This window comes from Metopolophium dirhodum, chromosome 3 (assembly GCF_019925205.1).
Source record: "Metopolophium dirhodum isolate CAU chromosome 3, ASM1992520v1, whole genome shotgun sequence".
Classification (NCBI taxonomy): Eukaryota; Metazoa; Arthropoda; class Insecta; order Hemiptera; family Aphididae; genus Metopolophium; species Metopolophium dirhodum.
In genome coordinates this window covers 19,452,690-19,469,359 of record NC_083562.1, presented here as the reverse complement: position 1 = coordinate 19,469,359, position 16,670 = coordinate 19,452,690, and the positions used below count along the sequence as shown (strand labels likewise).

Sequence of the window (16,670 nt, the reverse complement as noted above, 5' to 3'; positions counted from 1 at the left end):
ATCAATGCACAGTCTCTCTATTGTACGAATATTTGTGATTTCATTAATTTTCAGTATTTTGTATAATTAGTAATAATTAGTAAACCTAACCTACTGAGGCAACCTTGAGGCATTTCCTTTTAGGAAATTAATTAAATCCTCAAACATAACTCTTAATACAAGAGTTTGTAACTAATACAATCATAATATAATATGAGTATAGTACATTTCGTAATATTTTTTTATAATATTTACTGTTAGTGAAATATTAAGTTTGTATTTCTAATATTATAATATATGTTATGATATTTATGGACGACACTTGCACCATGGCCCCTCGATATAGTAATGTGGCGACCCGGCACATCTCTTTTAGATAAATGATTAAATACTTAATCAAGTCTTCCAATTTGCTAAACATTTATGTTTTGTAGATAATTTGAAGAAAAATTTAAAATTGAAGAGAGACTGTGTGAATTAACAAAATTTGTGGTATGAAATGTTTATTTGAACACCTGTTATAATGTATTATATTGAACTTAAGTTAATTTTTTATAATGTACTATAGTAAACATTTGAACGTTTATTACAATATACGTATATTGTACATAGATTTCAAGTATGATTTATTTTAGTTTTTTTTTTGATAGTTACCTACCTACTACAATACTAGACACTTTATTTTTATATTTTGAAGGAATAATATATGTTTTGGATTATTTAGATCTATATAAACTAAATTTCAGACCCATAGTTTAGTATTTAAAGTTTGTATGATCAAAGTCGTGGAACCAAATTTTATCAGACTCTACTAGAATGTTGTAGTTAAATTAAACTATATATAGGTATGTGGAATAACAGTACCTAACTTTCTATTATAATTTGTTATGAATATAATATTTTAAGTAATAACTCAAATTTAGCACTTTTACGGTACTTAATACATTTTCCTAATATTTTAACAGAAATTATGGAGCTAAAAATATAGAAATACCTATATTATGTCACGGTCCATAGTTGATAGTTTTGTTTCATTTATAATAATAATGCTTTTTAATATACTTTTTCATAAATTAATATTTATTACAGTTGGCTTTTATGATTTGTTTGAACTATTAGTACGTATTTTTTTGGCGAGATCCCTATTATTACAACACCGTTACCAATATGCGTTTTTTTCTGGTTAGTTAATATAATTGCATGTTTTCATGATTTCTTCGTATTTATGCTTATTTTCTTAAAATGTTTTTATATTTTCGGTTCATCCGTTACCTACCTACCAAGTGTGTAAATAAAGAATTTTTTTTGTAAACCAATTTGAATTATTATTTATTAATTTAAAAAATTTTTAATAAAAACGTTTTCATTCAGTATTTTTTTGAATATTTTATTATTTTTAATATTTTTGAATATTTCAGTGCATATATTTGCCTGTTTTTAGTGCATACATGCAGGCAAATATTTAACACTTAAGAGGATGTCAGATTTTTAGCGCTCCATTTATTTCTCTCTCCGACCCACGCACAATCATTTTAGTGTTTTCTTAATCGTACATTTAGTATGCTACGCGTGGGTCAAAGATGGAAAACAAATAGTGCGCTGACATCCCAACCAGCAACAAGTTTACACGAGTAAGCTGGGTATGGCCACAGATTATATGAATATAGTATTTCATATAATCTGTGGTATGGCTCCATCATAGATAATAAAGATATGGATAGGACATAATATCAGCGGTCTTCGTCCTTCGAGGGGAACAATTGAGGCCAAATAAAGTATACTCATATCGAGTATCGACTATCAATATAAAAAAGCCTCAATTGACTTCCCCTCCGGGAACGCGGCCTCAAATGTATTTAACATAGGCGTGGACTATCCATGGTGTCAACAATCAGAGGATCAACTTGATAATCAAACACTTAAGTTCGGCAAACCTGCAGCAACTCAGGATCTTTTTATTCTGCAAAGTGTCCTAATGAGTCATAAGAAGGTTAGTTATGTAAACCTATGGTTAGTTGAAGCTAGGTGGCCTTTGCAATTCAAGATCTTTTCCTACGTATTTGGCATTGTTAACACAACTATTCTACCTTTACACTTTTTCTTCCCCCGTCTCTCGCAGCTATATACAGGTTCAGCCACTCTCATTCCACACCTCCATATGATCGGTATTCTGTCTATCCATCTCTTCTTCAGTCTTCTCGCCCCTCATTTCCCACCTAAATTAACTAACTTCTATAGCCACTCTCACTATCTCTTATCATACAGTGACCGAACCACCTAAACCTATTCTCTCATGTTTTCACTACAATATGTACACTAACCTACACTACCCTTAATTAATTAATTTCTTATTCTATCCTCTTTTGTACCTTAACACCTAACTCATTATTCTCATATCTGCTACCCTCACTCCTTTTACCTACCCTAACCTTACATTTCTTTTTCATCTTTCCCTTTCATACACCAAATATTTTGAAATCCTGTTGACCCATTTCCTTATCTTCGCCATATTACACACTACCTAATTCCTATTCACCCAGTCTCTAGTTACCTACAAGTCATCGTACTTGATTATCGGTGAAAATATTTAAATATCATTGAGCGAATTCCCTACTCGAAAGAATTACTTAAAAAAATATCATAACTCCCAATTTTCTAATTTTTAACACGACTTTATTGATAGCCGGAATAGTGTTATACCAGTATAATTACAATACAAATATTGAAAAATTTCGGGCAATACATCCTTTGATCAATTAACAATAATAAAAAAAAAAAACCTACTGAGAAATAAGAAAATACATACCCCGTGACGGAATCAAAATCTGCTACGAAACTTAGTCTTCGAAGCACTGAAACGTTCACACATTTCAATCTGCTTATGATATAATATTATTCCCAGTATGAAAATTTTCACTGACGAATACCATTTCTGAAATAACACGCATCTTATGCAATAAAATGTTCTACAATATTCTAATGACCTATGCGTTACAGTCTACAGATATTATATAAACCTACCAATAAATACCTAATATTAATTTTTATTACACAGGTCACAGAGTTTGTATTTTTATATGTTGTATTCAAGGATTTATTAGTTTTATTTTTATACCTAACAAAAATTACATTTATTCGCAAGTCAGTTATCAACTAGAACTCGACTACGAGTAAGACAGCGTTTGGATTGTTCGGACTAGGTACTTGTCCAATACTCGACTACCAGAATTTAAATTAAAGAATGTGATATACCTAGGTAACCTATCGATCGATTCTAAAACAGAAACTTAACCTAGGTACAAATAATATCATAATATCAAATAGTGAAATGTGAAAATTTGAAGAAAATTTCCTATAGGTATATCCCGTAAAACCCCCAAAATAAAACGTACGTTTGAGGTGTTCTCTTAAAACCCAAATGTTTAATACCCGTATCCCGTATGCGTAGAAAATGTATGTTTCACATTTAACGAAAACTAAAACTATCGTGACGGAACGGAATTACGAAGAACGTATAAGACAAAAATAATCGTCACCAAGTGGTAGGTATAATCTGCTATGTACTTACAAATCATATTAAATAACATTAATCATTATGTATTTTCTTATTTTGTTAGGTAGGTATAAAAACCTGCCTTCCTACTTATAAAAGCATTGCCTAATCATTGATTTCAAATTTTAAAAATTATTCTACTATAACAATAAATTAATAGTTGTAGGCAAAGTATTATAGTTTAAGGTATTTTTCATAATATCCTTATTTTTGTACACCTATAACAACTGGATATTAAAAACTACTCTACGCCTAGCGGGTATATAAGTTTGTCTGACAATAAAATATATTTACATTAAGTCTACCGCGTCAACAGAGTAGAAGGACAAAACTTACGTAATTATTTATTCTTCCGGCGAAACGCGTTCCCTTCGAGTGTATAATATTGTCTAGTGTCAGAGCTGTGCATCTCCGCCAAGGAAAATGCATATCTCCGATCCAAAAGTTCAGTCTGGAAGTATAAAGACATTTATAAAAATAGGTAAAAATAGACTAACTTAATAACCAGAATGGAACGAAATATGTGAGTACGTATTGGAATCGCTGTTCGTTTCAGACGATTGTCATTTGCCATAGATTATTTATAATTATAACCTAACCGTCCTAATCATAGAAAATATATATATGGTCCTAACCGATGGATGATGGATATTTTTACATTATATTTAAAAAAACATTTATTTGTTTCTATGCGGTAAATTGAATTCAAATTTACAATATAGATAACGGGTTTTTTACTTGGTTTAATAACAAATTCTAATTGATATAAAATAATAATTAAATAAAAATAGTTTTATTGATCCCAATACTTAAAAATAATGTTTCAAATAAAATAATATAAAGAATTTAAGAAATACCTACACGCGTCCTCTCTTACGAAATTGTGTCTCTTCTCCTTAGAGTAGCATAGGAGGTTATGAACACTTGAAATTGTGCATGTTAAAAAATCAGCCATATCCTCCTCCCCCCCCCCTCATGACAAAATATCATTTGACTCATTTAGCTACTTTTTGAATTAAGAACGTTACAATGAACATACAATACTGTACCTACCTACATAATAGTTATTAAACTATTAACCCATCAATAATATTATATATTTTATTGTGTACACTAATCGATTGGTAAATACAATATAACGTTAAGTTATAAATAGGACGTGGATTTAAATGCATTAAAAACAAGAAAAATGCCTTAAAAATACGATTTAACTTTAACCTACTATATTGTAGTGCTAAATACTAATGCCTAATAGGAAAATAAATTACTTTAATCTCAATATAATTTATTAGTTAACGATGTCTTTGCTCAGAAGCGTTTTTCGTTTGTTCGTTTTGTATTTTAATAATTTATCCATGGATATATTATTATTACTAATAATTATAGTAGGTGTGTTTGTTATATTTCATTAATTTATTTAATACTATACCAATAAATTATATATTAATTAATAATTTTTGAAAAGTTGTGTTCGAAAAAACAAAAATAAATGTGATTTTAATTAGAGTCTTGTAATGTAACCTAACTATATGTAAAAAATAAATAAATTTAATAATAACTGTTGAACTTTTAGGAACATAAAAGGTAACACATTCATGTATGGAGTATTACACAATTTATATATAGGTATATTTATATACCTATACGAGTATATGAGTAGATACATTATTCATAAGTGCGCACACGGCAGGATAGGCTGCAGTTGACCATTCCGTGAATATCACTTTTATGTGTACTCGGTTATAGGTACGTCCCTAATCCCTATGATATGGAATATAGATATTAGGTGAACAATAGAAGTTAAGTATGTGATACTAAATTAATAGTTACCTATAACTTATAATAACGTTGTATTTGGAAAAAAAAATTACCAGTTATTAATTAAAATTATATCTAATGACTATTATCAGTTATAAGCTAAAACATATATTTCTATAAATTAAACCAGAACATATATATATTAAGTACCTTATATAGGTAAGCTCCTATTAATTATAATTATTCTACGAACAGGGACTGGAAAAACGACGACGACGTTTATATCTCGCGTATTTTATACATTTCTGGTTCGGAACTAAAATATGCACATACAACACTTGGATAGCACATTAATTTTCGTGACATTAAATATTTATTTTAAGTCTTAAAAGTAAATTTAAGCCCCAAAAGAATATAAAAACAAACTTACTTTAATTATCGACTCTTTCGGCGGAATCCGTGACGTGTGTGAACTGCGACGCCCATGAGGAAACGTTCCAGATTACAGAACTTAGAATATTGTAATTTATGAAAAATAAAATTATACGAAACGCAGTAAGTTTTTTGCTCATATTTTCTTTGCTTATTGAAATTTTAGAATTTTTAATCGACTGTGTCTTCTGTAACGACTTTGAGATTTGCCATAGATAAATAAATAAATGATATAGATATTATACTAGGTACGTCAATATGATGAATCCACGGATATAATATAATGCAACTTTTTATTTCAAAGAGTTCCGTGTTAAGGACCAATTTGTTTATTGAAATTTGATATGACAATAAAACCAAAATAGTTTACAATTTTGAATTTGAATTATAATAATATGATATAGGTATTATTTAAATTATTATTTTAGTTTATCAATTTAATTATTGATTAAGGTGGTGAATAGATATCAGAAGCACAAGAATTTTTTTATAAGAGTATATTGTATTTTATGAATTAAAATAAAAGGCTGCCCGGCGTATAGTATAACATGCAAAAAGTTGCATAGTAAACTTGGCGTGGTGAAACGAAGATGGTCTCGCGTATTTTATACATTGCGCTTTTGGGATTAAACTTATAAATGCTTCTACGTAACCCAGTTAACAGATTGTCCGTGGCAATAAATATTTAATTTAAGCCTAAAATGTAAATGTAAAATAGTAATAATATGAAAACAAACTTACGCGTAAGCATCGACTCTTCCGGTGAAACCAAGCTAGAGTGCCGCCAAATAACTATCTTTATCCATCTTCATCTCGCTCTGAACTGAAACTTGAAAGTATCAAAATATTTTATGAAAATAACCTGAATACCTGATCATAACGAAATGTGTGAGTTTGTGTTAAAACTTACATTATAATGTATACGGCTCATAACTGTCGGTCTATATCGATGGCTTATTACTTATTTGTTCACTGAAATTATTAAAATTGTTTATCGTCGCCGACGAATGTCGACAATTGACGATTGCGATAGATATTATAAAATATATTATTTACTATGATAAATCCATAGAACTTTATATTATACTAAATATTTATACAGTCTATTGATAAATATTAAATCGTATTTACTTTTACAGAAAGTACTTTGTGATCAGCAATGTACCTATTCTGGTTATCTATTTCAGTTATAGTTCGCATGCCAAATTTAACTATGCGAAACTGGTCCGCAAGTTTATAGACATTTTATTATTCGAATGCATTATCCCACCAGTTCCTCTAGACACAGTGTTTGAGAAGTTATATTTTTTTGGTACCTAATTAAATTACAATATGAATTATTATAAGTTACCTATGTAGGTACTTGTCCAAAACTCGACTACCGGGATTTAAATAAAAAAATGTGATTTATAGGTAATCTATTGGCTATTGATCTATTATAAAATAGAAATTTAACCTACCAATAATATCACGTTTTAACAAAATCGATTTTAGTTTTTGGTGTAACTTTAAGTCAAATGATCGTAGATAGCTAAGGTACATGCAATTTCCCCTGATTGTTTATAATAGCATTTTCTATACAACACCAAAATATTTTGACTTGTTTTGGCTGTTTGTGGGCATTTTCAGTTTCCATTTTTTTTAGTTTTATTTTCTATAAATGTCAATAAAGTTTTAGTAGTTGGGTCAAAAAGCATGAACATTTAATAAAAGGCTCCTGATATATTGTTACAATAACAGGTGAAATTTTTTAAAATAAATAGGCACAATTTATGAACTTTAAAATTGAAAAATGATATTTCAACTTTTATAGCTAAGGTTTGAAAATTGAAAACAAAGTTCCACGTAAATAGATTATTCTGTAACCAAAAAATCTAAAAAAATTTTTTAGAAAAAACACAGTTTTTTTTATACCTAGTTATTTTATATTTTTATGATCAAATTGGACGAAATCAGATATTTAAACAAAGAAGAACGATTTTAGTTCGTACTATACCTATTTTAAAAATATTATTCGTGGGTAATTGAAACGACTAAAATATATTATTATATACAAATATGACAATAAACAAATAATAATCATTCAACTTAACTGTATCTATTCATACGTTGCAGATCACAAAGATTTCTGTAAAAGAACACACAATTTATCAATTGACCATGTAGGTACTGAGTAAATAAGTTTAATGGATTTATCATAATATACCTAATATATTTTGTATCATCTATGATAATCGCCAATAATTATCGACATTCGTCGGAAACGGTTATCAATTCTATGATAATCTCGGTGAACAAAAAAAATAAAATGAGCCGACAATAGGACAGTTTGTTAAGCAGTTGGTATATATAATATTAAAATATAAGTTTATACCACGAACCCGCACATTTGAGTGCGTTCAGGTTATTTTCATAAAATAGATACTTTCAAGTTTCAGTTCAGAGTACTTTTTAAACTTGAATTATATATTTATTGCCACGGACTATCTTTTTACTGGATGACGTATCGTCATCTGGTATGTGGTGATGGAATCACTAGATAAAATTATGTAAATAAAAATTTAAAAAACAACAAAATACCTAGGTACTCAATTTAAAGCTTCTAACGCAAAGACCATACTGTGGCATCCACTCACTTCCGTCGCAAGATACCTAGATTGCATTACTATACACAATATGTTTTAATTTTCTGAATTATGTAGGTATCCTAGCTGGGCCCTATCTAGTTGATGTTATGAACTGTGAATTATTGCTTGTCAATTAATGGTTTTATAGAATGACACACAGAGTTTAAAATCACGATAATTATTATATGATAAAAATAAAATAAATCAAACATTTAATAATTTTAATTTATTTTTCTTAATTAATTATACAACATACATTTTATCTATGTCATTATAGGACCATCAAGAATAGGTTTATCCACAAATTTCACGGACAAATCTTGAGATGTACCTTCAAGTTCTAATATCACTAATGTATTGACATAAGGTGATGGTTTTAAAAAAGGAGCTGGCACATAAAGTGTAACTTGAGGTCCACCAAGTGGCCAATACCGACCAAGGTTTACATTGTTTAAAAACACTACACCCTGTAAATATCGAATATTATTTATTAAATTGTAAATATGTGGATAAAAGTCGACTTAACAGTATTAACTTGTAAGAACACACCTTTGTCCAGCCTGAAGTGTCCAAATAAGTGTCTAAACATTTTGTATAGTTAACTGGTAATGTAAACTGTGTTTTATAAAATGCTGGTAATTTAACACTGTTGACGTTTTCAACTGATTTGATTGAAGAAATCCATGATGTATCATTCAAAGGATATGCAGTCATTTTCCAAGGGCTTAATATTTTATTTCCGAGAATCACTTGATCAAAAATTCCCTAGAAAATATAATTAGTATTATTTTACATACAATATTTTAATTCAGTAATTATACTCAGTTGGTAGTTAAAATAAATATAATACAATCTGATTTAGTGATTTTAAATATTACCACTTTTGTTTCTAAAAAGGTAATGTCACCATTCGCCAGTCTGTACACAATTTATCAAATATTAACTTCTATGGTAACTGGTAAGCATTATACTATACTATAATACTATAGTATACTATTATAAATTATACTATTTCAGTCTCAGACCATGAATAAAATAATTTATTGTCAGCTATTATTACCTTCCTATCTTCAATAAAGTCTCCAAAATTAATCCTTCCCTGATTCTCAATTAAAATGCTTAGGTTTTGAACAGTACGGTTAATGTTTAAGCTTATTGTAGTATTAGCTTTCAACCGATTCATAGTACCCACTTGTACCTAAAAAAAAAATTTGAACACTCATGTTTCTAAAACTATAACTACAATGTAACTCTACATGATCCAGGTAAATGATTGCTCGATCTCTAACTGTGTTCACAGTTAGGTTTACTGGATTTTCAACATTTTTTTGATCATCTGTTAATGTTGTTTCATACATTACAAAACCAGTGTTAATATCTAAGTCCTCAAATGGTAAAGGAACATCACTGATCACTGGTTTAATACGTTGAGCAACCTTTTCAAATATGCTAACCAAAGGTCTTAAATAGAATTTTCCATAGGCACCTTTGGGTGCGGGATTTGGTGATATCTCGTTTGTTACAGCATATTTCTTAAAAATAATTAATTAATAAACTGTATATGTATATTGGATAGTTAACTGTTATTAAAACTCACGGCTTCTTCAAGTGTCTGTTTAATTTTGAAATACTTTTCAGTAGGGTCTCCAGCTTCATCCAATGGAGCATTATAATCGTATGAGGTCAACTGTGGTAAGTATCCAATACTTTCTTTGGTGTCATTTGTATTCGCTCCCGATGTGAATCCAAAATTTGTACCTCCGTGAAACATATAAAAGCTAAACGAAGCATTCATTGCCAACATTACTTTCATTTGTTTTACAACATCGATGGGGTTTACTATAGATTCTGATTCTTGCCAATGAGTTAACCAACCGGGATAGAACTCTGAGTTCACTAGTGGACCTCCTTTTTGAACCTTTCTCATGAAGTCAAAACATTGGGAAGCTAAAACAAACATATAAAAATAAACTATAATTCAAATCTGCAATAAATTTAATATTTATTAATTCAATTTTATAAATTGGCACGTCTTTCAGTGTTTTGATGATATTTTTTAATTTTTTCACACACCAAATAATCTACTTTGACTTTTTGTAAATACTAACCGTTTGATGAAATTCCAAAATCTACAGTTGCGTATACTTCTGGAATAACGCCACAGTCAAAGTATGACTGACCACATCCATCAATTGTAAAAAGCACAGCCTTATTTTCTATATAACTCCTAAATAAATCACGTATCCATAATTTATACTCAGAATCGCAGGCATAATAACTTCCATACTCATTTTCTACCTAATGAAATGTGTTATAAATTAAATTAAAACCAAATATCTCAAAATTGAACATAGAATATCTACAAAAAGCATTTTTTCTCACCTGGACCAAAATTATGTTTCCTCCATTTCCATATAAATGAGGTTGAATTATTGGCATAAGCACACTAAACCATTTAGAAACATATTTTTTATAACCTGAAAATAAAGTACTCACTTGTTAGGTACGACAAAATATAATAAAAATAATTTGTAACTTAAATAATTTGATTTGATGTTGGTAAATGGGAATAAACTAATGTTGTTCACAAAATATAAATGATTTTTGTATTATTTCTGATCATATATTAGCTGCAAAGTATGAACAATTTATTACAGTTAATACAGAAATGAGACCAGTCTTTTGTTTCCTAAAAAGTAGTGATTTTTTATTAATTCCTTTTTGCTTGCACACCATGAAACTATAATATTTCTTTTTATTTATTGGATTGTATTGGTTTCAAGTTGAAAAGTAGATAATAATACTTATTTCATCAATATTCTGAGTACATTATATGTTCTTATGATTTTTATAAAATTAAATATTTTTTATTTTTAATCATCATAATGGTTTTAAAATAATCAATTTGTCTTATTTATTTGGAAAAGTGTAAAAATGATCTTATTATTGTATAAAGTTATTACTTATTATTATTATTATTATTACTTAGATATACTCTATTCATGATAAGTTTGAACCACATCGCGCATGCAAACTGAGCCGCCAAACAGTGCCCGACCCCCCATGCGATGGCTATGTGTTCTGTGATTGGCCGACAGTCATCGCCGGCCATCGTCGATTGTCGGGCACCTATGCTAACGCTCTCACCGATGTCCGGATTGTGGTGGGAATGTGTGGAAAAAACGTGCGCGAGGCGATTCAAATTTATCCTAAATAGAGTATACATCTCAACAGAAAAAAAAATATTTTTAAAAATACAGTAGTGGAATTTGAAATTCAGGGGATCAAGCTAAAAATTTAATTTTAGAGGTGTTTGATTTACCGAGTGTTTGGTTATGAAAATTGTATTACTAACATAAGAACATACATTGCATTTAATGTTTTTTATTTAATTTATTTTGACGTTTATTAATATATATTATTCGAGTAATGTCAGTAATATAAGTCAAAGTAGTAAAATGGTCCTTTTGTATGAGTATAGTTGAAAGCGTAGATACAAAAATGAAAGGCAACTTCTTTTTTCTTTACTAGCTTCAACTGGCGGATTCACTTTTTTTTATTTATACAAATACTTGTACCTTACGGGACCCATATTTAGACTGACTATATTTTATTTGATTTCAACAACTGTTTAACTATTTCATAGGTTTATTCTGGTAAAATTATACGATTAGAGTCGAAAACCGCCAATAGACATTTTGAATTATTGAGGGGACCGAAATACATGTATTTTCCTCTAATTATAGAGGCTTTCTCAGGGGACCTAGCTTTTAGTTGGATTTATGGAGTTTTTCAAATTATCTGGTGACGAATTTAGTACCATTATAAGAATCTAGCCAAATACTTAGCGGTACCTATTTAAATTATATGAACATTGAACAAGAATACAAGAATTGATTGAGAAAATATGTTTAACTCATTAAACGGAATGTGTTATATTTTATTCAAATTACTAGATCAGTATTAAGTACCTGCAGATGGTTCAAATATTTCTTAAATTATTTCCAATACAATTTTTTATAGTTATGTTCTTAATATTATAACATGGTTCGGTATTCGTTTAGTATGTGACCTACAGTTTGAAAATCAAGTTTAGTATGTGACCTACCAAGACGATTATCTATATTATGTACGGGTACCAATCTATTACCAGTTAAGATGCATTTTTTACATTTTTTAAGTAATATTCAAAAAATTTATTGCTAAAAATGTTTTAAAAATTAAATACAATTTTTTTATAACAACATAATTTTATGACATTTTTTGAATAGTTTTGACATAATGCTGTTATAGGTACCTTATGTGTATTCACAAAATGTTTTAACTGATATTTTGTTTGACTGGTTTTGACATTGTTACCTAATTATAATCCTGTATTATTATTTTATATTTGTATTACTAATTTATTAATTAAAATATTATTAACATAGTTTTATGATTTTTAATTTGACTGTTTTAAATTAATTATCGGTCCTGTAGGTCACATACTAAATGAATACCCATGCTTCTAGGATCATACTTGAGTTGTTAGTCCTCAAGCTTCTTTTAGGTGTCACGTTTAATAACCAATATGGAAATCCACCCTAGAAATAAGAAAAATCCATTGGTCTATATTATAAATCTTATCAAATACATAAAATATTAAATGAAGGAAAATATATTTTAAATTATAGGTACTTACAAAATCTCGTTCAGCGCATATATATGGACCTGGTCTCAAAATTAGATACATGTTTTCATTTTTGATTAATTCAATAAAATACTCCAAATCAGCAATCCCTTCAAAATCATACACTCCAGGAAATGGTTCATGTAAACTCCATTCTACATATCTGCATAAAATCATTATTAAACAAATTAAATGTCTTATTTCATTTACACATAAACGCCATATTTGTTTCACTTTTATTTGAATATAATTTTATATATGTAAGAGTATTTCATTTAATAAAACATTATAATCTTAAATCTAGATCTTGTATATGTCCTGTAAAAAAGGTGAAGATAACAAATAGAATTTTAGGAACAAACAGAAAACAATTATTAATATATCTAAATTAGATAGATAGGTGCCTATATTATAATAAACTTTTAGATTCTAAGATAACATTTTTAGTTTGTTAGTTTTTTTTTTTATTAAACGTAGTCGACTGTTTTTTTTTTTTTTTTGTTGTTGTTGTTACAGCATAAACTACATGGTTATTAACTTACAATTATGTATTGTCAAAGTTAAGGTTATATATTTATATGTACATAGGGACATTTTTACAGTGAACTAAGATTATAATATTGAGTTGTACACTTGTACATTTCAAAAGGTATTAGTATTAGGTATTAATCGACTTCTACCCATAGATAATTATGCTAATAGTTGTGACTATAAAGACACAATTGATTTATTTTCCAAGTTTCATTTAAATGTTTAAAAATGTAGTACCTAACTTAGTGGCTAGTGGCTACTGGTATTAAACATTTTTTTGGTACCTAGATTCTATGACATTGATGAGTTGCAATGATAATATATTTATCAAAAACATAGTAGTAATAATAATATTAATAAACAGTATGGATATTAGCATTGAGTATATATTATAGGTATATAATATAAACTCAATGGTATTAGTTAGGCACTCACGTTGTTATGGTGTTCAATCCAGCAGCTTTCATTTTTTGAATTCTATCTTTCCAATAAAGTTGAGGGATTCGGAAATAGTGCAATGAACCAGAAACATATCGGAATACTTTGCCGTCTTTGAGAAATTCATTATTTTCATAGTCAATGGTAAAAGTCTAAAAAAAATAAAAAATAAATCACAATCAATCGGTTTACCAGGAACCTGTTATATTTTATAAAAATAAAAATGTATATGATACTAGATAAACTCATTGGAACATATCTATAGTAATAGTAATATTAAAAATGTTTATAACATTAAATTAACTGTTATTTGTAAAAATCATAAATTAAAATAAAAATTTTACAAATGTACTTATTCCATAACGATAAGATGTATAAGTCAACATCATTACACCAGATATAATATTATAATTTTAAGTATTGTTACAAGATGTATTATCTTGTAACAATACTAGTAGTTATATAGTAGGTTAACTAGTTATCTAGTAACAATATTAGTAGTATTCCCAACTAAATATTAGGAAAAATGTCAACTCTTTTTAAACCATATAATTTATTTGTTGGTTCTTTTTTTCGATGACATTTCCATAAGTTGTTCAAATCTAGGACTTTGATACACGCAGGTATGAAATATCTACTAGTACCTACCACAGTCCACACTCCACAGATTAGGCACCTTATAATAGGCATTTAAAAATATATTTCAAAATATAGGTAGTGGGTGATAGTACTTAAAACTTACTGGTTTTTGAGTATCCAAAAAAGCAGGATTGATTAGTGAGCACAATAAACAGACAGATATCCAATTCATATTTGAATGTTTCACAGCTGAATGAACAAATTAGTTTTCTTATTTGACATTTGATAAGAAAGTTATAAAAAAACTCAAAGTTGCAGCTTAATTATTTTTGAATACACTAAATTATAGTAAAGGATTTTGCTTCTTCTCTAAACAATTTGAATGTGTAGGTACTTATTCAATACCTAGGTAGTAAATAATAATCTAATATTAAATATGGAACTTGGACTGCTTTTATCTCTTGTCGAAGTACCGAACTTAAAATATACTAAATGGTTGTTATCTACTTTTTAAAGTCATTATTTGATAATTGATGTACAATACGTTATTTATTAACTACACATTTCAAACTATAATATATTATATAGGTACCTATTTTAATGATATTATTACTGACAGTAAGAATAATAAATAATAATGTAATAAAAATGTAATTGTAATCTGTATTCTGTAGACAGTCTTTTATTTCATACTACTCATACGAGCACATGGTATTTTTGTTATATAGTATAAAGTATTATTCATTTATACTTCGGATTTTGGACTTTTGGAGTAGGGCAAGTCGGAATAGCCATATATATAATATGTATAATACATTGTTGTAGGTATACTGTATATTGAATAACAAACGTGTAATTGTGTAAATAAATAAACGTTAAACCGGTTATAACATGTAGGTATAAAAGCAGATCTAATTTAGTTTAATATAAACTATTATAAAGTATTTATTTGGATTGGTGAGTGGGTGCGGGGTACCTATATAACAGTATAATAGATGGCTATTATCAGGGCCGGCCCTAGGGTAGGTCAACTGGGACATTTGTCCTGGGCCCCGCGCTTACGTCATGAAAACTAAGATGGTAGCTAATATTCAACAGTCATGTTGAAAAATAATAATTCATAGAGTTTAAGTTATAATATGTTTTGGAGAGAAATAGTATTTATTGAATTTTGTACAAATGCATATTGCATAATAATAATATTTATAAATAGCGTTATGGACTTATGGTATTAATAATAGTTCTATTAATACCAGCTATTCGACGATCGATACTAAAAGTGTCTTATCGCATCAGAGCGCTGACGCCCGAAATTATACGCACTTAATCAATCAGTGTATTATTTCGTTTTATTTTTATTTGTTGTACATATATTTTGATAAAAAGAGTTTTACTTTATTTAATTTTTTTATAATATTTTGATAAAAAGAATTTTACTTTATTTTAATTGTTTATAATACAAAAGGATAAAAAGGATTAATCGTATCTATTATTTATTTACTTATGTATCCTGATAAAACAGTATAATATAGTATATTTGGTTTTAATTATTATTTATTATGTTCCAATAGAAAAATATACCCAATAATATTTATTTTTTTTGATATAATATGGAGATCGCTATTCATTTGGGCTCACTAAGAAGTAGTATGTATTGTAGTGCGGAGTAAAAAATATATAAAAATTATTAACTAGACTACAATACATATTAAATATATATCTGGGTAAGGGCATGGAAAAGTATAAAAATATATATAATGAAAACAGGACAAATTAAACAAATATATGTACCTATTTAAAAAAAAATACGAAGAACATTATTTTGTCCGAGGGCCCCGCAAAAACTAGGGCTGGCTCTGTCCGGGGCCCCGCAAAAACTAGGGCCGGCCCTGGCTATTATAATAGCTGTAGGTATAGAAAAAAAAATTAAGACTAGGTACTGGAGCCTGGAGGTGGTAGGTAACCTATCCACTTTCATTTGTGAGCCCGGTGCCTGTTTTTCAAATTGTCCACAATTCTATTAAATTTGAAAATTATACTTAAATTTTAGTTGCCACCTTAAATGTAATTATTTTCAACTAATCTACTCACTGAACTGCATAGT

The 16,670-nt window shown here is 28.4% G+C and overlaps 1 protein-coding gene and 1 long non-coding RNA gene across 2 annotated transcripts; both read right to left on the bottom strand.

Moving 5' to 3' along the window:
• Positions 1-2,785: 2,785 nt before the first annotated feature.
• Positions 2,786-6,533, bottom strand: LOC132941826 (uncharacterized). Its single transcript, XR_009664195.1, has 4 exons — positions 6,464-6,533; positions 5,721-5,800; positions 3,869-3,983; positions 2,786-2,911 (listed from the first exon to the last, which is right to left on the bottom strand). It is a non-coding gene; the product is annotated as an uncharacterized LOC132941826 (long non-coding RNA).
• A 2,020-nt stretch (positions 6,534-8,553) lies between these two features.
• LOC132941825 (beta-galactosidase-like) lies at positions 8,554-14,979 on the bottom strand. The gene is made up of 11 exons (XM_061010014.1): positions 14,730-14,979; positions 13,985-14,139; positions 13,031-13,181; positions 12,869-12,932; positions 10,732-10,826; positions 10,458-10,647; positions 9,947-10,296; positions 9,606-9,881; positions 9,410-9,547; positions 8,899-9,114; positions 8,554-8,816 (listed from the first exon to the last, which is right to left on the bottom strand). The coding sequence occupies exons 1-11, from the start codon at positions 14,796-14,798 to the stop codon at positions 8,613-8,615; spliced, it is 1,908 nt and encodes a 635-aa protein (XP_060865997.1). The 5' UTR covers positions 14,799-14,979; the 3' UTR covers positions 8,554-8,612.
• Positions 14,980-16,670: the final 1,691 nt, after the last annotated feature.

Bases quoted from the DNA above. Each gene is read 5' to 3' on its own strand.
- LOC132941825 (XM_061010014.1), bottom strand. From the start codon at position 14,798: ATGAATTGGATATCTGTCTGTTTATTGTGCTCACTAATCAATCCTGCT. The intron at 10,648-10,731 runs GTGAGAAAAAAT...ACATTTCATTAG, and splicing joins GAAACATAATTTTGGTCCAG to GTAGAAAATGAGTATGGAAG. The intron at 9,115-9,409 runs GTAATAATAGCT...TATATTTTCTAG, and splicing joins ACTTTATTGAAGATAGGAAG to GGAATTTTTGATCAAGTGAT.